At 40.3% G+C, this 23370-nt stretch overlaps 1 protein-coding gene across 2 annotated transcripts in view; it reads left to right on the forward strand.

Annotated features, from left to right (window-relative positions):
• mon2 (MON2 homolog, regulator of endosome-to-Golgi trafficking) overlaps positions 1–23370 on the forward strand; it is a 129100-nt gene that overhangs the window by 19392 nt on the left and 86338 nt on the right. For both annotated transcript variants that reach the window (XM_041215358.1, XM_041215359.1), the window contains exons 2-4: positions 13102–13165; positions 14394–14521; positions 20928–21059. In XM_041215358.1, coding sequence (XP_041071292.1) covers positions 13102–13165; positions 14394–14521; positions 20928–21059 — 324 coding nt within the window. The remainder of the gene's footprint in view (positions 1–13101; positions 13166–14393; positions 14522–20927; positions 21060–23370) is intronic.

Here is a 23370-nt window from a genome sequence, read left to right on the forward strand (position 1 = left end):
GCCTAGGACAATACCCTGAGTAACTCCTTTTATCAGAATATGTTGCTGTAGGCTTCAGATGGAACTTTGGAATTCTGCACTCCAGAAGGGTGTGGAAATTAGTTGTTGAAGATTCAAAACTGAGATCGATAGATTTTTTTGACTGCACTAAAGATTTCCAGGGATCAGGTGGGAAGCGGAGTTGAAGTAAAAGATTAGCCATGATCTCATTGAATGGCGAAGCAAGCTCGAGGAAGCTTTGGCATGCACCTAGTATGTTCTTTCTAAATAGACTTTGCTGACTAACATGATTTTTATTGCTGTAAAATGCATTGTTTATAAGTCCCGTCCCATCTGCAACCCATTGGCTGTCAGTGGTGTCAATTGATACTCTGGTATTTGTTTGGGGTCCCTAGAAATAGTTGCAAGCACCAACTTTAAATTAACTCCAAATTAACAATGTATTAGAGTGACTTCTACAGTTTAAACAACCTGTTTTCCAATTCTGCACAGTTAGCAATTAAGTGTCTGATCTAACTCAGGGGTGTTTCATCCAGAAATCAAGCTAGGCCCAGAGGCCGTGAAAAATATTGTGTTGCATTTTACTGTGTCATTACTTTGCTAAGTCAGTTATTTTCTGGACATGCACAGAGTACAGTGCATTGGATTTAATGCCATTAATGAAACAACTCGTGCCTCAACATAGTCCTTGGAGGGAGCAGTAATTAATAGCACTCCGGGAAGTAATTCACAGGACTAATCCTAGTTGCAATGTTGACCTCATAAATATAGAGTTATGCATTTTATTTCCAGAACTCTGACATGAGATGTGTGGTATAAATTAGCCATGCTTTGCGGAAGCAAAGAATGAAGTGCCTGTTAAAGGCATCAAATAATTGTGTTGCAAGCAAGTTCACTGGTTTGAAAGGGAAGGTGGTAAGGCATTTAAATAAAAACTCAGCAGGCCTGGCAGCACCTGTGGAGAGATATGACTCTTCTTTGGAACTGAAGAGAGGCAGAAATGTGATGCCAGACCTATTTGTTTTATTTTAGTTGAGTCTTCATTCTTTCTTGGGATGCGGCCAAAGCCACTGGCAAGACTAGCATTTGTTCTCCCTCCCTAATTGCCATTGAACTGAGTGGCTTGCTAGGCCAATTCAGAAGGTAGTTAAGAGTGAACCAGATAGGTCTTTACGAAAATCGATGATAGTTTCATGGTCACCATTACTGACACTAGCTTTCAATTCCAGATTTATTAATTGAATTCAAATTCCACCAGCTGCAGTGGTGGGATTTGAACCCATGTCCCCAAACATTAGCCTAGGCCTCTGGATTACTAGCCCAGTGATATTACCATGACACCACCATCTCCCCAAGTTGGATAGTGATTGATTGTCCCATGGTCCATCTGTGCAATATAATGTCCTTCCTTGGACCTGATGACACACCATGTATGGTTTCTTAATCAGTTTGAGGTTTTAAACTGTTACACAGAATACAGCACATTAAGCATGGAATTTAGACTTTGTTTCTCTCACATGAACCCCTTGGGGACTGAAGTTCTATTGGCTGACGTAGAAATGTGCAGCAAAGACTGACCTTTTGCTTTACCTGATATTGCCCATATGTTGCATCGGGCATAAAATCAAAGTGACAGAGCAGCAGGTCTATGTTTTTGCAGCTGCTTGGGGCTGGTGCACAGCTGCTTTTGTTCAGTGTTTTACATTGAAGCTATTCAGTTTGTAATGTGCACAACTTAACTTTAGAAGCATTTGCATCATGTGTTGCCATAAGTGATATGTAAAATCTATTGAGTTTCAAGGAATTACTGTAACTGAGATTTTGTCAGTCATGCTGATTGTGTGAGATTCTAGCTTTTTGTCTCATTGCTGCTGGGGAAATAAATTGCAATACAATACCTGCTTTTATGTGTCATCTAAAAGCACTTCCTGCAAATTACATTCTGAAATGCAGTGATTGTTGTGTAGTAAACATAGCCACTTTGTGTCAGCAAAGTTTGTCAAACAATTGTGATATAGTTGAGCTATCTGTTTATCAGTGGCATTGGTTGAGGAAAGACAGGGCTAGAGACAACCCTATTATCAACACTCCTTTGTCCTTCTGTCTTTGACATCTTTGGCAGTCTCTTCTTGGCCTCCACCTATCACTGGCCCCCTATTGAGCTCTACCTGCCCCACCCCCTCTACCAGCTTATATTTCATCTCATTTCAATATTTTTTAGTTCTGATGAAGGGTCATACGGGCTCAAAACGTCAACTGTATCCCTCTCCGCAGATGCTGTCAGACCTGCTGAGTTTTTCCAGGTATTTTTGTTTTTGTTCTAGAGACAACCCTGTTGTTTATGCTGCACCATGGGATCTCAAATCACCACAACACAGGCAGCTCGGACCTCTGTTGAATGTCATCTCGGTCAATTCAGTATTCCCTCACTACCACACTAAAATGTTAGCCTGGATGCGCTTTATCCATGGTGTGAGACCCTCGCTCATGACCTTCTGACCTAGAGGCACACGTGTACCAACTGAGTCAAGCTCTAGTCAGCCACTGCTTTCAGTTATGCTAGTGGGACAACAGTCTTGCTGTTGCTGTCAGCTTGTAAAGAAATTAGTTGTGTTTGTAGTGTACAGACATATAAGCTGTGTCATCTTAGGAATGGCTTCAAGGTACCTGGTAATACAGAGCAGAAGGATTCCATTACCCATGAATCAAAGTTTTGCATTTGCTGTGATTCCAAAGTTGTTATATTTGTTGTAATGTAAGCATCAAACATCTATACTTGAATTTTGCATGTTGAAGAAAAGAAAAAAATGAGGTTTGCATACATAGTTGGGATTAAAAAGATAAATCAGATGTAGGCCAGTGATCTTGAATTTTGGTTGTTACTTGGGTGGTGGACCTGCCCAAACTTCAAGTATTTCCTTTTTCACATTACCTTCAAACTGTTATTTTAAATTTTCTCAGTCGTTTCCAACTGAGAAGCTGTTCCATCGGTAACCAATAGAGCCTTCACGCAATCTGTGTCTGCACTGAATGAGTTGATCAAAAATCAAACCTGATGCTCATTTGTCACCAAAACAGTGAAGAAAACTAGTTTGCTCCTCTTAATTGCTTTGAGACATTTTACCATGTCAAAGGTGCTATATAAATGTAAATGAACTTATTGATTCTGAGGGGGTTTAACAGGTTAGATGCTGAGAGGAGGGGGAATCTAGAACTAGAGGGCACAGTTTTGGAATAAAGGGTCACCCCCTTTAAGATGGAGATGAGGAGGAATTTCTTCTCTTAGGGTCATGGAATTCTCTATTGCAGTGAACAATAGAGACTGGGGTCATTGAATATATTCAAGGCAGATTTAGGGAGGCATATGCAGATTTTTGATCTTCAAGAAAGTCAAGGATTATGGGGCCAGGCAGGAAAATGGAGTTACGGCCACAATCAGGTCAACCATGATCTTATTGAATGGCAGACCAGGCTCGAGGGGTTGAGTAGCCTACTTCTGTTTCTTATCTTAGAACCATAGAAAAGTTACAGCACGGAACGAGGCCATTCGGCCCAAATTGTCCATGCCAGCCTGAGGACACCCAGGTGCCCTTTCTAATCCCACCTTCCTGCACCCGGCCCATAGCCCTGCAGCTTACAGCACTTTAGGTGCAGATCCAGGTACTTTTTTAAAAGAGTTTAAAGTTTCTGCCTCTACCACCAACTTTGGCAGTGAATTCCAGACACCCACTACCCTTTGCATAAAAAAAGTTCTTCCTCATGTCCTCCCCTACACCTTCTGCTACTTATGTTGAATCTATGTCCCCTGGTTCTAGAATTCTCCATCAAGGGAAACAATTTTATCCTGTCCACTCTATCTGTTCCCCTCATAATTTTGTACACGTCAATCAAGTCACCTCTCAGCCTTCTTTGTTCTAGGGAAAATAACCCCAACCTATCCAATCTCTCCTCGTAGCTACACTTTTCTAATCCTGGCAACATTCTTGTAAACCTCCTCCACTCTCTCCAGAGCTATTACGTCCTTCCTGCAATTTGGTGACCAGAACTGCACACAATACTCCAGTTGTGGCCTCACCAGTGTTTTATACAATTCCAACATTATATCCTTACTTTTATATTCTATACCTCTGCCAATGAAGGAGAGTATTCCATAAGCCTTCTTTATAACCTTGTCTACTTGAACTGCTGTCTTCAGGGACCTGTGTACTTGTACGCCAAGATCTCTCACTTCATCTACCCCTCTTAGTATATTCCTATTTATTTTGTAATCCCTGTAAATTATTTGTAATCTTCTTAAATTGTTGTTGTGTAATGCTTGGAACTGTCATGGGTGTTTTAGATTGTTACCACTTTCATAAACCCTAATCATGAATTTGAAGAATGTCAAATTAACACTGATAAATGCGTCTGAAAATTCTTCAGTGTACTTATGACTGTCATTTTCCCTTGAAACCGTGGGCTTCAGTGTAGCTAAGAACAGTCTTTGCATTGGACTTCCAATTCAGAGGCACTTATAGCAGCTGCACGCAGCAAATGATGCTTGAAACTGTCTGGGATTGTAAAAGCCTGAATTTTGAAGCGCAGTGATTGTGGCCTTGACTTCAATGGGAAGTTGTGACATTGAATTCAGTAAATGTGGCAATTTGTGGATCAGCACCTGAAAACTGAGGAGTTGTCATGAGAAGTCAACTAGTTCCTTCAGGGAAGGAAAACCTTCCATTCCACCCCATGGCCTACATGTGATTCCATTCCCAAACTATTGGATTGATTCTTAATTTTAAGGTTCTTCCTTGTGCAAATTAATCTTAGTGAAAATTTAAACTGTAGTCTAATCAGTCCTATTTCAAGCACGTTAGGCCCAATTTCCTGATTTGTGCCTAAAGTGGCAACTCTTCCCTGAATGTTTAAATTGCATTTTAATGCAGAAAAACATGCCAAGGCATATCACAGAGGCATGAAGATAAAGCAGATAGCAAGACAATAAGACCTTAGGAAATGTGACCATGAGCTAGCTCAAAAGAGAGAGTATTTAAGGAAGGTTTTAAAGTTGTAGAGAGGTAAAGTTTAGGGAAGGATTTCAGAAATGGAATCTAGGTGGATGAAAGCACAGGGTGGAGGGAGGGGACTGCAATACACAGGAGGCAGAAACCTTTGTTTGGGGGGGGTGGAGGTGGGGGTGGTGCGGTGCAATGGTGGGTGGTGAAGCTCACAGAGAATGATGGGTGAGACCACTGGCATTTTATAGTAAGCGTTAGAACTTTGTATTCAAGGCCTTGGGTGAGTGGAAGCTGAATGCTCCCAGTCAGTGAGAAAGGATGATGGGTGAACAGGATTCGACATGGGGTAGGATGTAGACAGCAGAGTTTTGAGTGAGTTGAAGTTAATGGAAGGTAGGCTGGAGAGTGTCAGAGAAACTGAATCAGGAGATGACTAAGGTAGGAATGAAGAGTTTTGGCAGCAGATGGCCGAGGTAAGGGCGGAATGGTGCAAGTTTGTGAAGATAGAAGTAGATGGGTTTTGTGAGGTTGGATGCTTGGTTTAGAATGGAGCACAGTCAGTCTAACTCCCTTGAAAAAGATGCTGTGCTGAGACCAGCTCTTCCTGAGTGCAGAACATGTGATTTTTGCAGCTGCCTCAACAGAGCTCTACTGTTGTTGCATATTGAAAGGTCATAGGGCTTGAACTAAGTCAGAACTTCATTTAGCTCATCAACCATAGGCTAGATTGTTTCTGAATGTCTCAGTAATGTAGCAAGAGTGCAAATTGCTCGAGTTTGACCTGCTGATCCATTTTAATGAAAGACCCCTATTTATATAGTTCCCTTATCACATACACATTTCTACTGGGTTGCTGATCGTGTGCAGGATTTGTTGGAGCAGACTTTGTGTATTTGGCATAAATAACAGACCCTTGTAATCCTGCTCCTATATGAAAATCAAGGATTTGTTTTGTCTTGCATTTGCTCTAGTCTGTTAACTATAGTCACATTCACAGCATCTCCATTCTGCGTTTGCAGAGGTTGTTGTTAGAAACTAGAAAACTGAGACTGCCAGCAGGTGCAAGTTGCACTAAAGGGAGGAAGGGAGTGTATAAGATCTTTTTCCAGCTGACTCCCTTTTAAGAACCTTGTGGGATTCAGGCATTTGTCATGAAATAGAGTGCATTCTGTATTGAGCTTTATTATACTTAACCTGGAAGTGCTTATTGATGATAAATGATACAAAGAGTAAATTTATTATGTTTCCTGATGCTGATCCCTCATCATCTTCCACAGTTCAGAAATTCCTTTTTTTTAAAGGAAGTTCTTTGTTTTATCCATTATGAATTTATTTTTCTCCACAGAGAGCAATGAGATAGATGACTGGATAATATTTTTGTGATGTTAGTTAAGTGATAAATATTGGCCAGGACAACAGGGAGAACATTCCCACTCTTCCAATATTGCCATGGGATCTTTTACTTTCACCTGAGAAGGCAGGTGGGCCTAGGTTTACTGTCTCATTGTAAAGGCAATATCTCCAGCAGTGGAGCACTTCCCTCGGTAATACAATGAAACACCAGCCTAGACTCTGTGCCCAAGTCTCTGCAACAGGACTTGAGGCCAACCTTCTGACTCTGAGGTGAAAGTGCTACCAGCTGCACCAAGGCTAATGCATGGGAACTGTCATGATAACTGTTCACATATATTCAGGGTTGGAGTTAACCATACTTTAGTTGCAAGGAGGCAAGCATTAGCTGCAAAATTTCCTCATCTCCAACTGGTGAAACTGTGTGGCATGCATCAGTGCTGCAGTCAGTTGTATGGTTGGGCAGTTTGAGGAGCAAGTACTACTTGTTGTTCACTGTGTGAGGGTTCAAGCTTGTGCATGTCAGTTGTCAAGTGACCAAATAAGGCTTGCTGCCTATGGAGGGGAGAGCTTAAGTGGTGTCTCTGGCATTGAAATAACCAAAGCTAGCATATCCGGTAATGGAAGTTTGGAATTAACTCAGCTGATTTGATATCTGATCCAGGCAGTGCACAGCACAGTTGACAATCACCCTGGCAACCTGGCTCACTTATAACTGAAAGCATAAGCTTATCACTGAGGGCTTGGTGGCTTTCACTTGACTTTAGATAACCCGGCTAGCTGATGCTGTTTTTGGAGATTGGGCCTGCCTGGACAAGTAGTGGATAGCCTGCCAATGCATTGTGCTGGTAGGTTGCATGCTTTCAGCTGCTTAACCTCTAGCAGTACCTTTGTGCACGCTTGAGGTCCTCAAGGCCTGACTCCACCAATCTATCCTTGGCTCTCTGGCATGGGAAATTGAAGTGTACCTCTCCAGTGGAGGAATGTGGATTTCATTGTAAATGGAGTTTCTGCGTAACTTGATTTAGTAACATCTAAAAGTGTTATGTTTGCAAAATTGGACAGAAGCACCCACTGCCACAACAATGCCAAGAAATGGTTTTGAGTTCTGAAGAACAGAAAGGTTACAGGCTCAGTTCCTGGTTAGTGCTGTTAGCCAATCCCACTGAGGGGCAGCAGTTGAAGTTCTACAGATGTCACCAATGTGTCACGTGTGCGTGCGTGCGCACCCCCCCCCCCCCATAGAGACTGATAACTTTTTACAGTGTAACTCCTGCTGCCAAATGGAGGTGCAGCAGAAACGGTTGCTGATATGCACTCAACCCACACTGTGGCCGCTGGCACATGCGCATCTGTTTCTGACACTGACGGCAGGATGCAATTTTTCTATTTCTGAATGACTAGATGAAACCTGGTTTTGTAAAGCTACCTATTTACATCACCATTGAATGAGCTCTATTGATTGTTGCAAGTGCTTTACTTGGTCACTGTTAAGTAATTGTGCATATGTGAGGTATTTATCTGTAAGATATTTTCTACTAAAACTAGTGCATGTGGCTAAAACAGTGTCACTGTAATCACATCTGTGGCTGGTCAGAAATTTCTGTTGGACAATGCTAATCCACAATGTCCTGCAAGTAGTACATGACTTGCAACTAAAATGTTAATTTGGTTATTGCTCAAGTACCTTAATCAGCACTACCATTACACACCATGTAAAATACACTGTACTTCTCTGCATGTAACACTTAAAGTGATAGCAGTACAAAATGGAGCATAAAGAAATTATTTCTGGAGACTTGTGTTTACTTTTTCACATAACAAGCCTCACTTGATTTGGCTTACGTAGTGTCATTGTGTGAGTCACTGTGCAAAAAGCTTTGTTTTTGAAGAAGGAAGAACACTGATATTTTCTTGACCGTCAAGGACTCTTTCTCAAATTCTTTCCCCCACTGTTTTGGCCTTTTCACCATTTTCTCAAGTGGAAGAAAAGCAAAATACTGAAGATGCTAGATGTCTGAAACAAAATCAGGAAGTGCTAGAAAATGGACAGCACTTTTTGTTAATTCTTTGTGCAGAACCATCACTTTTGTAGTGTTTCCATGGTTCGAATAATGTATGAAATTTTCCACCAAGCTCTTAACCTGTGTGCCAAATAATTTGGAACCTGTTGTCTAATGGAGAAGTGAATTATTTCAACATTGGGGTTTTTGTCCAGGTATACAACACTTTGCCATCTTTCTGTTCGTCTTACTTCACTATCTGGGTAAAGGGAAGGTGATATGAATTATTCAAATTAATGTTCAATGTTGCAGCCATTATTTTGCAACCTGGTAGTAAGGATCAGATAGCTTATTTGTAACCATTGATCTTGGTAAATCTGGCTATGGTAAAGTTACCTGGCCAGCAGGAAAAACAGCAAATTGCACTTAACCTGGAATCAAATTAAACATATTTGTGTCTCAGATTGAGTGAAGCGTGTGCATTTTTGGCCTCTTGTAATTGACCATATATCTAATCTAACCATGAATTATTATAGTTCATTAAGGAATAGGTACTGGCCATAATAAATTATTTAAAGTGGTTGTCTTATAAATGTTAAAGCATTTAAAGAATTTTAAAAATGTTTCAAAAAGGCATAACTGGAAAACAGATGCCTTGAGTGCCTTGATGCCTATATCATTTTAGAATACACAGACAGCAATTTCAAGTCTTGGCCAATATCGGTTTCCCTGTGTGAGGCCCCCTGGATTAGCTATTCTCTAAGGAGCCATTTATTTACTCACATCATTGCTAACATCAGCCTAAGTGGAGCCATGTAATGTTGGGTTTCCAGGGAGAGGAAATGGAAAGCAACAAGATTTTCAATACTGTGAAGAGCTAGAGTTATTTATTGAAACTTTCTTTTTAATCTTTAACAGAGGTGGTCTGACATGCTTCATACAGGGCAGGTAGAGCTTTCCAAGGGAGTGTGAGGATAATTTATTGTCACCTTCACAAGAGATAAAACAGAAAATGAGAATATGCAGACTACTCTACAAGAGATGAAAGTAAAATTGAGTTGCTTTCAACATTATGAATAACTGCTTTCACTCCTGGTGATCTTAGATTGTGTAACTCAGGACTCCTCTGTATATTTCAATTCATTATAAGAAAAATAGGCTTAAAATATTAACTTCCATTGGCATAGGGGTACTGTACCTAGTATACCTTATATCTACCCATGTAGTTTTCTATATAGAATGATGTAATACAGAAGGAGGCCATCCAACCTATTGTGGCCATGCTGGCTCTTTGAAAGGGCTATAAGTTAGTCCCACTCCTTTGCCCTATCTCCACAGTTTCCCCCTTCCACTTGTGTCAATGTGTAACTGTTCAACAATGATAGAATTGCTACTTTATATTCTTCATACATTTTCAAGCTGTTGAAAATTAATCTTTTCTTTCATATTTGGCCGTGCTCTCTGGGTGAGCTACTGAAGTGAAAACCAAGATTAAATTAACTCTCGTATAAGTTTTGAGAACTGTACTATTTTCTTTTGTAATCTGTTTTAAGTTCTGAAAGGAACCTAGTGCTTCAGATCACAATATTTTCTGTTCTAGTATGTTTTCATTTGAAGATTTGTTTTCATCATTATATTTTTATTTGCTTTATACAAGATCAGAATTAAAATTTTGTGGACAAGTTCATACAATACTATTAACTCCAGAACTTGGAATATCTATCAAACTATTTGTGCTTTTTTAAAAAAAAGACAAATTAATAAGAAAGAGGATAACAAATATACAGGATTTGGCTGCAAAACTTGACTTCCGCCCCCCCCCCTTTTGATGACTGGCTAGCTATACAAGCAATAATTTTTCCCATCTGTATTGGCAAAGAATTCCCGCCATCTGTTTCTCAGTAGGGGTATGCACTACCAGTTCATAATTTGGAAGAACTTGGTTTTAAATGCAAGGAGAAGCTGAAAGTTAAGGGTCAATGCAGAATATCATGGTTTTTAAACTCACTGCAGCCTGAATCTAGTAACAGGACCAGGGCTCGTGCGAGAACGAAGCAGGATTAAAATTGCCTCTTGCTCTTCTTCTGAGAATCAGTTTGATCCCTCAGACCCAATGTACAAAATGCCCAATGTTTGGAGTTGGTGGACAGCCATTTTGACTTCTGACTAATACCCAGAAGAACATCTGTTCCTCTTACCTTATGCCTGAATGCAGTGATGGTTGTTTAACTATCCTCAGTAGCTAGTGTATTGGAGTCAGTTAGTTTAATTTATTTATGAATTGGTAGAGGGGAATGAATCTATCACATATTAGATCTGAACAGTAGGGTTTTTTTTAGTGACCTTAAATTTGATCATTTTTTTAAAAAAACTTTGTTATACTTTACCCACCCTGTTTAATAATGTGACCTACAATGATGGACAAAATCTTAAAATCCTTAAAACTCATCTCTTTACCTAATAAGGTGCTACATGTTTGAATCCTAAAAGGATACAGGCCTCCCAGTGAGAAGAGTGAATACATTTACACATAACTTTCAATGTAAAATTTCAATAAAGTGTGGAATGGGTGAACCTACATAATGCTTGGCTTTTGCCAAGGAAATTAAACCTGTACTATTCCACACAATTAACTAAACCTAGTTGTCATGCAGCTTGGAATAGCAGCCTTATAAGGAGTTTATGTGGTTCACAAATGCTGATGGCCAGAAAACAATCTTATCTGGAATGTAATGAACTGGGCTTTTCATTGCTCACAGGAATAAAATTTGCTGGGAAGTGAATCTAATAATGTTCATCTAGAAGTAATTACAATTGAAGAGAAAGTGATATAAAAAAATCCTTCCTTGAAAATTACCTTTAATAATCATGTTGGTGAGTAATTTTTAGTCGGAAACCTTCTGCCAGACAGTGTATGACATTTAATCTTTCTTTCCTGCTATAATGTTGGGGAAAGTGCACTGCTAATTTCCTAAATATGGAACAAGGAAGAAGATTGCGGTGCAGATGTTAGTACTGATGAGCACGTTAAGGAGTATGGCGTGTTTCGGTTTTTCTCCGATTTTGTTTGCTCAAGACTGAATGAAGTCTTTATAAAAACATCATGCCCGTGTCTGATATCTATTTCAATGTTGCTAGCTATTGTAGGAGAATGTGTTCATATTGAAATGACCACAAATTTCTATTTAAAGATAAAGTTTGCTTTAAATTAGAAGGGTACTACAAATGATTGTCCTTATTCCTTTCACAACCTCAGGATTTCTGAAAGTGCTTTACCGCCAGTGAAGTATGTTTTGCAATGTAGTCACGGTTGTAATGTAAGAAACACTGCAGCCTATTTGCACACAGCAAACTCCCAGAAACAGCAGTATGGTAGCAAATAAATGATTTGTCTTTAACGAAGTTGGCTGAGGAGATCAATACTGGCCAGGACACCAGGGTGAACTTCCCTGATCTTCTTCGAAATAGTGCCATGGATTCTTTTTAATGCCTCATTGAAAGACAGAATTTTAAACATATTTCTGTTTTGAGCCAGCAATTTTGGTCAGCTGATGCACACAGGGTCCCTGTAATTTTCGGGGAGGCCTGCCAGGATAGGGAGGGGAAGTAAAATACCTGGACAGAACAGAACACCTGCCCACACCCAGTGCTGAAGTCCAGGGCCATAGTTTCTTTGCAGCACCTTGCCACAGCATTCATAGTTCACATGGCACAGCAGTAGAAGAAAAGGTGAAGAGCTTATCTCTTGCTGTCAATTGCTCTTCAAATGATTGCATAATTGAAATTAGCTCTAGCAGTGCTGAACGCCATGGACTCTCAGATATAGAGCCATAGAGGTCTACAGCACAGAGAAAGGCCCATTGAGTCTGCACCGGTCAAACAAGTACCTAACTATTCTAATCCCATTTTCCAGCACTTGGCCCATTGCCTTGTGGACCATGGGATCACAAGTGCACATCCAAATACTTCTTAAATGTTATGAGGGTTTCTGCCTCTACCACCCTTTCAGGCAGTGAATTCCAGATTCCCACCACCCTCTGGGTGAAAAAATTCTTCCTCACATCCCCTCTAAACCTCCTGCCCCTTACCGTACATCTTTGCCCCATGATTATTGATCCTTTCACCAAGGGGAAAAGTTCCTTCCTGTCTACCCTATCTATGCCCTTCATAATTTTATACACCTCAATCATGTCTCCCCTCAATCTGCTCTGCTCTAGGGAAAATAACCCCAGTCTATCCAATCTCTCCTCATAACTAAAACTCTCCAGCCCAGGCAACATCCTGGTAAATCTTCTCTGCACTCTCTCTAGTGCAATCTCATCCTTCTTATAATGTGGATTCCAGAACTGCACGCAATACTATAGCTGTGGCCTAACCAGCGTTTTATTCAGTTCCAGCATATCCTAGATTAAAGCATTGTTAAGGGCATAAATAACAAACATATAAGAAATTATGTATTTTCTTAATTTGAATTACAATATAATGTGCCTGCGCATTTTTGCTGGGTAGCACTGGGATTTGCAATGGGTCAGAACCTTGGAGCCAGATTCTGCTTCCCTCCACACCAGCATTGCCCTTCCTAACCATAGGAATGTCAGGGCCATTAAGTGCCAATAAACTTTTTTGATATTTGGGATAGTGTTCAGAACTCTTATTGCTTGAATATTGCAACATCAAACACATGGATCATCTGAGATGGCTTTATTGATAGATATCTATTTTAATATTTCTGTCATATTTGATTTTACTAGGCTGCTGAATCAGGAATTGTGAAAGTTAAAACTATAGCTGCTCGAAATGCAGATATTTTGGCAGGTAAGTGTGAACTTCCGGAAATTTGGCCTTTACTAAAGCATTTTTGCTTAAAAAAAAACTTGTAGCCATAGCTACCTGTGTTGTAAAGGTTCGTTTGGTGCCCCACTAAGAGGTCTTGAGACTTTAATGTTTAAACATAAATCATTTATTGTTAACCCATAACTATTTATATAACCCAGGCACTGTCATGCATGGGTGCTGCCCCCTCCTAGACTCTACTCCATGGTCTATTATCATGTGACTCTCCACATCAAACTGTGGGTGGTGCTGTTCTTCAGCCCCATATTAACCCTTGCACTGCCAAATACCTCTATACTACAATGGCATGCTGCTATCCTTTAAAGACATACACAACAACCTGTAATACCTGTGGCTGATTTTTCTTTTACAATCCAGAGAAATGAGACTTATTGTAGTATCATATTTGCCCCCCTACAGGCAACAACTAATTCATCAGAGATTGAACCTGGGGCAATCAAAGAACCCACTTACTTTGTAGGCTCGGTTCCAACAGCATCATTGGAAGCACGCTGTGAAGTAACAAATATAATCTAAATACCTCCATAAAATACAGAGTTAGGAAAGGTAACAGCTGCTAGTGGGCTTACCATTTTAGCTTTAAGAGGTGGCAGTCTGGCCTTTTGCCATTGCTTGTCTGCAAAAGCTTCCTCCCTCCACAAACTGCACCCCCCTCCCCAAACAGCCTAATGAAGGCTGATCCCAGCCAAGTTGTGCAACTTTGAACAACTGAACATTTGTAAATTTTGCACATTCGCAAGCTTTAAAGTGTCATATGTGATTTCAACTAACTGCACATACACAAATCATGAATGCACACAGTTCACTCGTTTGCCAAATGTGCACTGTATTTTAAACAGGGCAAAATAATCAGGCAATGGTATGGAATTGGTTATTTTTAACTGTCAATGAGATATCAGAGCATATTGTGTATGGGGCCACCCAAGCTGAAATGTAGAGATCTTAGTACCTGAACAATTACATCATTACAATATAGATTTAAAATGAATTTCTGAGAAGCTATAAAGAAAACGGACCACTACTTATCATAGGAGTTTCTATCGAAAAGCAGCATTTGATTCAGTTCCAGTAGACATTTCTGATGTAGTTAAGTTGTCTGGATAGACAATCCAACTCTAAATTAAATCTCCATAAATACTTCATAACAACAGACTTTTAAAAGTGACTTTTTGAATGATTCTGTTACCAGCCTTGAAAGAAAACAGCTCTGAAGTTGTCCAGCCACTTCTCATGGGATGTGGAACCAAGGAACCCAAGATCGCTCAATTATGCTTGTCAGCAATTCAGAGGCTCATGTCTCATGAAGTGGTTTCTGAGGTATGTGAAAATCATTTGATGTTTAAATGGAGCTTGTCAGTTTGTTGGTGCATTTAGTGGCTAGAGTAATATTATGGTAATTCTTCAAACACCTATTTATATAGTAATTAAAAACATTAAATACTGAACTTTCTGTTAGTTAGCTGGGTGTCTGACGAGTGTTAGCTGAGTTAAAGCTGAGTTATTTAAAAATCCCGGAGGGAAACTTTAAACAACTGTCATAACCTTTTAAGTGTTATGTTTGAGATACAACTCTAAATTCAGGATTCAGACCACCAGTTCTTGAGAAGTTTTATATTAAACTAAATGAAACATTTTTAAAAAATTATACGAGTTAAATATATACACATGGCTACAAATTACTACTATCATAACTTTTAACAAATTCCCAAGCTAATCTCCATTAAGGCAACAGCAAGCCATAGACTTAACCAGATACCAGGCAAAGCATTTTCACCTTACGAATTCAACATGAGGTTCCTCTCACCTTGGTTCCTGTGGAGACAATTGTAGCTACTTTGATCTTACATTGCCTCTGCCTTGCACACACGAAAACTGCTGAAGTTATAACTAGCACAGCTCATTGAACGTAAATTCTCATTGTATCACCATCCTCTTCTAACAATAAAACCCCTTTCATAGCACCAATTTTATTAGTAATACAAACATATTGCTTGGTCTCTGCTAGCTAAGTGCCAGATTTCACCTCACATCTTGAACGCTCGATTCAAAAAATGCAAATGCACTCTATCCCTTACAACTCAAAACTAGTACACATCAAAGCACCCAGACTAGCTGGCTTTAATCCAATTAAGACACACCCAGAGACTAAACCTCTATTTTAAAAGGAAAATATTTTCCAATAATATTATGTACATGAATAGCTTCATAACACTAGCAGAAACCCAGCATAACATTGAAAAGTCTGCAAGCCAAACTACGAAATTTTATAGAATGGTACAGCACAGATACAGGCCATTCAGCCCAACAGGTCTATGCTGGTGTTTATACTCTGCATTATCCTATTCCACCTTACTTCATCTCACACTATCAGCATTGTCCTCCATTCCTTTCTACCTCATGTACTTATCTAGTTTCCCCTCAAAATACATTTATGCTATTTTCCTCAATCACCCCATCTGGTATCAAGTTCCACATTCTAACTACTCTGAGTAAAGAAGTTTCTCCTGAATTCTTTATTGGATTCATTGGTAAATATTTTATATTTAGCGTCCCTAATTTTGAACTCCAGACAAGTGGAAACCTCTTCCCTATGTCTACCCTGTCAACCCCCTTCTTAATTAAGATCTCTGTCAGGTCACCTCTTGGGCTTCTCCTGTAGAGGAGAAGACCCCAGACTGCTCAGTCTTTGACATAAGCTGTTTCGAGTCACATGATACGGACTTCACACCCTATCTTCACATAGCAAAGTGTTTGAGGAGGCACCGTGGGTTAAAGAGTGGGGTGTAAGTTTGCTGAGGTGCCACCTTTGCAGGTCACATGAGTGCCCTGGGCCTACCTTTCTCAGGTTTTGGATTAACAATGCTGTCATAGTGGAGGAATTTGGTTTTGATATTCCATTGACAGGTATGTCAATACAATCCAAAGAAACCCCCACTGCACCTTTTGCCATCCCCCCCACCCCTTCCCTCATCACAACAAGTAAGGTAGCCACTAGAAAGTAATTAGGTAACTGAAGGTACGAGCTTGAGCTCTCAAGCAGTAAATCCCAGGGATTCCTTCTGAGCACCATAAAATACCTGTATGTTGCCACCATTCTCTTGACTACGGCATGCACAGAAGCAGACCATTTGGCCCAGTAGGCGTATGACAGTGTTTATGCTCCACGTAAACTTCCTTCTCATCTTACTTCATCTCGCCATATTACCACATCCTTCTATTCCTTTTTCCCCTATGTACTTAGCTAACTTTACCTTTATCCAGCATATCCCAACAAACAGCAGCTAGTGATACCTCAGAATTGGAGGTGCTAAGCTTTTTCAACAACTGTTTACCTTTCTGCAACATAACCAAGGATTTAATGAGTGCTTTCAATTCCAGCCCCTTGATAATGTAGCTATAATGCAGCCAAGGTAAGCCCTGGATATATGTTTGCATCGGCAATCTGTAGATTTTTTTTATTTTCTCACGGGACGTGGGCATTGCTGGTTTGGCCAACGTTTTTATTGCCCATCCCTAATTGCCCTTGAGAAGGTGCTGGTGAGCCATTACCTTGAACCGCTGCAGTTCATGTGACGTAGGAACATCGTTAGGAAGGGAGCTCCAGGATTTTGACCTGGCAACAGTGGAGGAACAACGATATAGTTCCAAGCCAGGATGGTGTGTGGCTTGGAAGGGAGCAGGTGGTGATGTTAACATGCATCTGCTGCCCTTGTCCTTCTAGGTGGTAGAGGTCACGGTTTGGATAATGTAGCTGATGAGGAAACTGGGACACAACTATCCTTTCAATCCTCATGTCAGCTACGTAATAGGCGTATTTTACCCCTTTAAGAGGAAAGGTGAATAAACTTCCTAGCTGGAGAGGATGACTAATTTTTCTTAATAAAATTGCTTAAAAATGAATATCAAATCTGTCTGTAAATATTTTGTATTGCCTATTTTGGTTTCTTTCTTTTGTTTTTCTATTTTTGTTACTCGTAGTAAGCAAATCCTTTCTTCCAAAGCACATTCCATAGAAATTAATTCTAGCCCAACTACATCAGAGCAAAAAAAATCCACTCAATCACATGCAGCCAAAAGAAAAAGCTTCCAGGTTGCAACTATCATGATGCTCACTGTTGAGGCTGAAAGAAAAGCTTTTGAAAACTATGTAAAAAAGAATTTTAAAAGGCTATGGGAAAAAGGCAAAAGAAAGTAGATTCCTATTTCAGACATCCCACAAAGTCATGTTGGGCTGTATTGCCTTTTTGTGTTCTGTAATATTCTGTGAAGTAGGGGGTATAGTCTTAGGATTAGGGGTCAGTGATTTCAGACTCAGATGACAAATTTCATCACTCTTGAGGGTTGTGAGTCTTTGGAGTTCCCTACCCCAGAGGGCTGTAGATTTTTTTTATTCATTCACGGGATGGGGGCTACGCTGGCTGGGCCAGCATTTATTGCCCATCCCTAGTTGCCCTTGAGAAGCTGCAGCCTTGAACCAATGCTCAATCAAATGTGGCTCTGTTGGTAGCATCTCTCACAAGGTTCCAGGCTCAATTCCCACTCCAGGGCTGGAGCACAAAAATCAAGGCTGACACTTCAGTGCAGTACTGAGGAAGTAGTCACACTGTCAGAGGTGCTGTCCTTCAGGTGAAATGTTAAAGCGAGGCCATATCCACCTGCTTGGGTGGAAGTAAAAGATCCCTTGGCACCATTTTGAAGAAGAGCAGGGGCATTATCCCTGGTGTGCTGGTCAATATATATAACTCAATCAGCATTACTAAACATATTGCTATTTGTGAATGTTTGCTGTGCACAAATTGGCTACCACATTCTCTGCATTACAACAGTGACTGCATTTCAAAAGAACTTAATCGGTTATAAAGCACTTTGAAATAACCATTGGTCATGAAAGTGCTATATAAATATGAATCTCTTTCTTTCTCAGTTGTTGACTACATTCAAGGCTGAGATGGATTTTTTTTACTCTAATGGAAAAGAGGGATATGGAGATCAGGGGAGAAAGTGGAGTTGAGGTTTAAGATCAACCAAAATCTGGTTAAATGGCAGAACAAGCTTGAGGGGCCATGTGGTCCACGCCTGCTATTTTTTAATGTTCTTTTCTGATTCTAGAAGCCACAGACTTTATTCAGGTATTCTCTGTGCTCCACTCCTAGACTCATTTTTCTTAGTATGAGCAAAAATTCTCTCCAACCTGAAACCCGGCTAGCTGTCCATCCTAACTTCAAGCCCATCGCCCTAAACCTCAGCACTGACCACCAGCCAGACTTGTCTTTCCTATACTTGAACCCTGCAGGCACACAGTTCCACTTTTTTCCTCACCCTGCAGGATGTCCACTCTAAATATGTTCCCAAATTCTTTGGGAAGCATCTAGCCTGAACCAACCCAGTGTGGAATCACCAGCTTCTTTATATGTCATGTAATTCCTTGGCTGCTAGTGGGTTCAATGTGCCTGTGAATGGATCCAGATGTTGCTTTTTTATTATCCTTTCATGGGATGTGAGCATCACTGGCAAGACCAGCATATTTTGGCCATTCCTAACTGTCCTTGAGAAGGCGGTAGTGAGTCGCCATCTTGAACTGTTGTAGTCAGTGTGCTTAGGTACACCCACAATGCTGTTATTCAAGGATTTTGATCCATCAACAGTGGAGAAACATTGATATAATTCCAAATCAGGGTGATGTGTGGCTCAGAGGGGGGGGGTTCTATGCATCTGTTGTCCTTCTAAGTGGTGGAGGTCCTGTGTTTGGAAGTTGCTGATAAAGGAGGCTTGGCAAGTTGCTGCAGTGCATCTTGTATATAAGAACTTAAGAAATAGGAGCAGGGGTAGGCTATTTGGCCCCTCAAGCCTGCTCTGCCATTCAATAAAGTCATGGCTGATCTGTCCCAGGCCTCGACTCCTTTTCGTGCCTGCTCATCAGAGCCCTCAACTCCCCAACATTTCAAAAATCTATCTACCTCCTTTTTACTTCCAGTGATCTAGCGCACTGATGGTAGAGGGAGTGAATGTTTAAGGTGGTGGAAGGGGTGCTGATTAAGCAAGATGCTTTGTCCTGGATGGTGTTGAAATTCTTGACTGTCATTGTAGCTGCACTCTCCTAGGCGAGTGGAGGGTATCTCATCATGCTCTTGACTTGTGCCTTAAAAGTAGTGGACCAGGCTCTGGGGAATCAAGAGGCGAGTTACTCACCGCAGAATCTCCAGCGTCTGACCTGTTTGTGCAGCCACAGTATTTATATGGCTGGTCTAGTTCAGAGTCAGGTCAATGGTAAGCCCTCAAAATGTTGATGGTGGGGGATTCAGCGATGGTAATACCATTGAATATCGAGAGGAGATGGTTAGATTCTCTCTTGCTGGAGGTGGTCATTGCATGGCATTTGTGTGATGTGGGTTACTTGCTACTTATCATCCCAAACTTGAGTGTTGTCTAGGTCTTGCTGCATATAGACAAGGACTGCTTCAGTATCTGAGGAGTCATGAATGATACTGAACACAGTGCAATCATCAGTAAAATCCCCATTTCAAAACTTACGATTGATGAAGCAGCTGAAGATGTTTGGGCCTAGGACGCTACACTGAGGAACTCCTACAGCGATGACCTGGAACTGAGATGATTGACCTTTAACAATCATAACTATCTTCCTTTGTGTTAGGTATGACTCCAACCATTGGACAGTTTTTCCCTCAATTGACTTCAATTTTGCTCCAGCCCCGTGATGCCACACTTGGTCAAATGCTGCTTTGATATTGAGGTCAGTCCTCCTGAATTCAGCTCTTTTGTCCATGTTTGGACGAAATCTGTAATATGGTAAAAAGCTGAATGGCTCTGGTGGAACCCAAACTGAGTCTCAGTGAGCAGGTTATCGCTGTGTTAGTACAGCTTGTTACCGCTGTCGACGACAATTACCATCTTTTTGCTGATGAGATGGTAATTGGCTATATAGGATTTATCATGGTTTTTGTGGACAGGACATACCTGGGCAATTTTCCACATTTCCGGGTAGATGCCAGTGTTGTGGCTGCACTGGAACAGCTTGGCTCAGAGCACAGCTATTTTTGAAGCAGAAGTGTTCAGTAATATGGCTGGGCGACGTTGTTAAAGTCCACAAACCTGGCTGTATCCAATGCCATCACCACTAAAATGAAAGCTATATTTATATGTCACTATCTAATTATCAATGAAGAGCTTACTACTTGTAAACTTGGTTAGTAAGTAGTTGGTAAGTGATCGAGAATGTTACCTTAATATTCTATGAAAGTCATAGATACTAAAATTTAAGGAGGTTATCTTAAATGCAGGTGCACGTGGTATACCTGAAGCAACAAAACCATACACAATATAATCTAAGTAAGAATAACAATAGTTTCTTGATTTTTATCACTGACCAATGTTATTCCATTGACCAGTCTATCTGTTGTAACCACTATTCCAAATTTCTACCAGTATAAATATTCAGTTTTTAATGTTACAAGTTGTGGCCACTGTGTCCTCTTTGTACATTGTCATAATTTTGTGTAAATTATATGTTCCGTTTTTAATGGAAAACGTGAAACGTGCAAAACAGAATGTGCTTTTATATTGTAGGGATAGAGGGAAAGAGCTAGCAAGTGGGGCTAACTGGATTGTTCTTCGAAAGAGCCGGCTCGGGGCGGGGCTGACTGGTCTCCTTCTGTGCTTTATTCTGAGAAGCTCCTCACTGTCTGATTTGTCTACGTTTTGACAGGGTGCAGCTGGAAACATCATTAACATGCTGTGGCAGTTGATGGAAAATGGGTTGGAGGAACTCAAGCTTCTTCAAACGGTCCTGGTTCTTTTGACAACTAATACAGTGGTGCATGATGATGTCCTCGCTAAGGTAAGAGATATAAACAAACAGCCATGCACACTTGAGCAACACACCCAAGTGAAACTAGATATTTAATAATATTGAATATTAAATAATGAGACCTAAATGCACAGGAACTAAATTCTTAGGTGCTTTATATTAAACAGCAGTGTAGTTATTACCTTAGTCATAGGGGTATCCTTCAGCCTGGGAGGGTATCTTGTTTAGTTGTAACCGTTGCAATTTATTTGGGGTAATCTTTCTCCTTGGGAGGTTTAACCGAAGAAACTCAAACATTGTGCCCAAATAAACTGTTTGACAGTGCAATTACAAAGATTACCACATTTTATTTTGAGATGATGTGTGAATTTGGGACTAGGTTTTTCAATATCCATTTGTGACCCTATGTATTGAAACTGGGAGGGATTTTGTATTTTGAAGAAGGAGAATAATGATCTTCCTTGGCTGGAGCTAAAAGCAGGTGAAACTTGATGACTGCTCATCAGTTTACAAATGACCCTCACTTGGGAAGTTATCAACCCGGGAAATGATATTTGCAAAAGGAAAGGTTGTGTGTTTTTGCCGGCCGATGTTTTGTATCCTGCGATATAGCTTTCCGGCTTTCCCATTATATCTTGGGAAATGAAATCAGTCCACCCTTTGAGGTTTCAAAGAAGCATATGGCGTTTTTTTTTTCTCATCGTTAATGTGAATTTTTTGTTTTGAAATTTGTATTGCTGCTTTTTGACATCGTGTTGCTTTTTAAGATAGAGTGCTTGTCCAAACTAATGTGCAATAATGATTAAATCGTGAGCCTTTTTAAATTTGTGTGTCATGAAGTGTGACAGATTGGCGGCAAAGGTCTCATGATTTTCTCGAGTGTAGGCTGAAGTATGTGGAACTTGGGAAAGTGCCCATCAGTTCACAACCAAAAATAACTCCATACATGATCCTTGCCTGGGAACTTACTGACTCAGCATGGTGAGGTACAGTTGATGTTTTGCAAGGGCTAAGGGTGCGCATTTTTGGTTTTACATGCTCTTCTGATTTAGCTGGTCATGCCGTCAGTGATGACACTTGCTGGATAAGGCAAATTTCCACACCGTGTTGTGCTGCTTGATTACCCAGGCAAATTTTCTCAACACAAAAACAAAAACAGAATTACCTGGAAAAACTCAGCAGGTCTGGCAGCATCGGCGGAGAAGAAAAGAGGTGACGTTTCGAGTCCTCATGACCCTTCGACAGAACTTGAGTTCGAGTCCAAGAAAGAGTTGAAATATAAGCTGGTTTAAGGTGTGTGTGTGGGGGGCAGAGAGAGAGAGAGAGAGAGGTGGAGTGGGGGTGACTCTCTCTCTCACTCTCTCCGCCCCCCCGACACACACCTTAAACCAGCTTATATTTCAACTCTTTCTTGGACTCGAACTCAAGTTCTGTCGAAGGGTCATGAGGACTCGAAACGTCAACTCTTTTCTTTTCCACCGATGCTGCCAGACCTGCTGAGTTTTTCCAGGTAATTCTGTTTTTGTTTTTGTTTTGGATTTCCAGCATCCACGGTTTTTTTGTTTTTAAATTTTCTCAAGATCCTGGAGTCTCTGTTTTGTTGACAATAGAGACTGTGCCCAGCAGCCGTAAAGGTTCTTTGTTTCCTTATGTGGTCTTTGGATATTGGCATAAGTCAACTATTCCCCTGCTGTGGTGTTTGCCTGTGTACTACTCGAATTGTGAGCCATTTCAGACAGTAGAGCTCTGGATTCACTATTACTGCTGTAGAACCAAAAATATATTTTTTTAACTTTGCTTCGACATTATATAGCAGCTATGATATTTATTTGCGAAGTTGAAATTTCTCCTAAACTAATCCGAAAGATCAATCTAATCATGCATGAGCAATGTAAACAAGCAGCAAAAACAAGTGTGAAAGATTCATCCTACATTAGAATCAAATTAGAAAAAAAAACTACCTAAGAGTAATCAAATATTCTGAGAACAAAAGACAAGCCAGGAGAGTTTTTTTCCTAGGTTTGAGCCACTTTGCTTCGTCACAAGAGCAGTTATTAAGGGAAGAATACACAAAATGGTGAAACCACAAAATCAGCAGCACTTTTTTAAAAAAAAAGCAAACCAAGTATTTTTTTTCCCCAGATAAACTGAGAGGTGAGTCCTTTGAAGTAGGTTTATTTTCTGACTGCTTTTATTATTTCTAAAGATCAGATTAATATTTATATATTGTCTTAAATGCAAAGTTAGTCAAGCAAAGAAATTGCTACCACAAGAAATATATTTCAATGTGATTTTCTCCATTCTGTAGCTATTAGATAGGTACATGGGATTTCTAGTTTTC

Source organism: Carcharodon carcharias, chromosome 21 (assembly GCF_017639515.1).
Source record: "Carcharodon carcharias isolate sCarCar2 chromosome 21, sCarCar2.pri, whole genome shotgun sequence".
Taxonomy (NCBI): Eukaryota; Metazoa; Chordata; class Chondrichthyes; order Lamniformes; family Lamnidae; genus Carcharodon; species Carcharodon carcharias.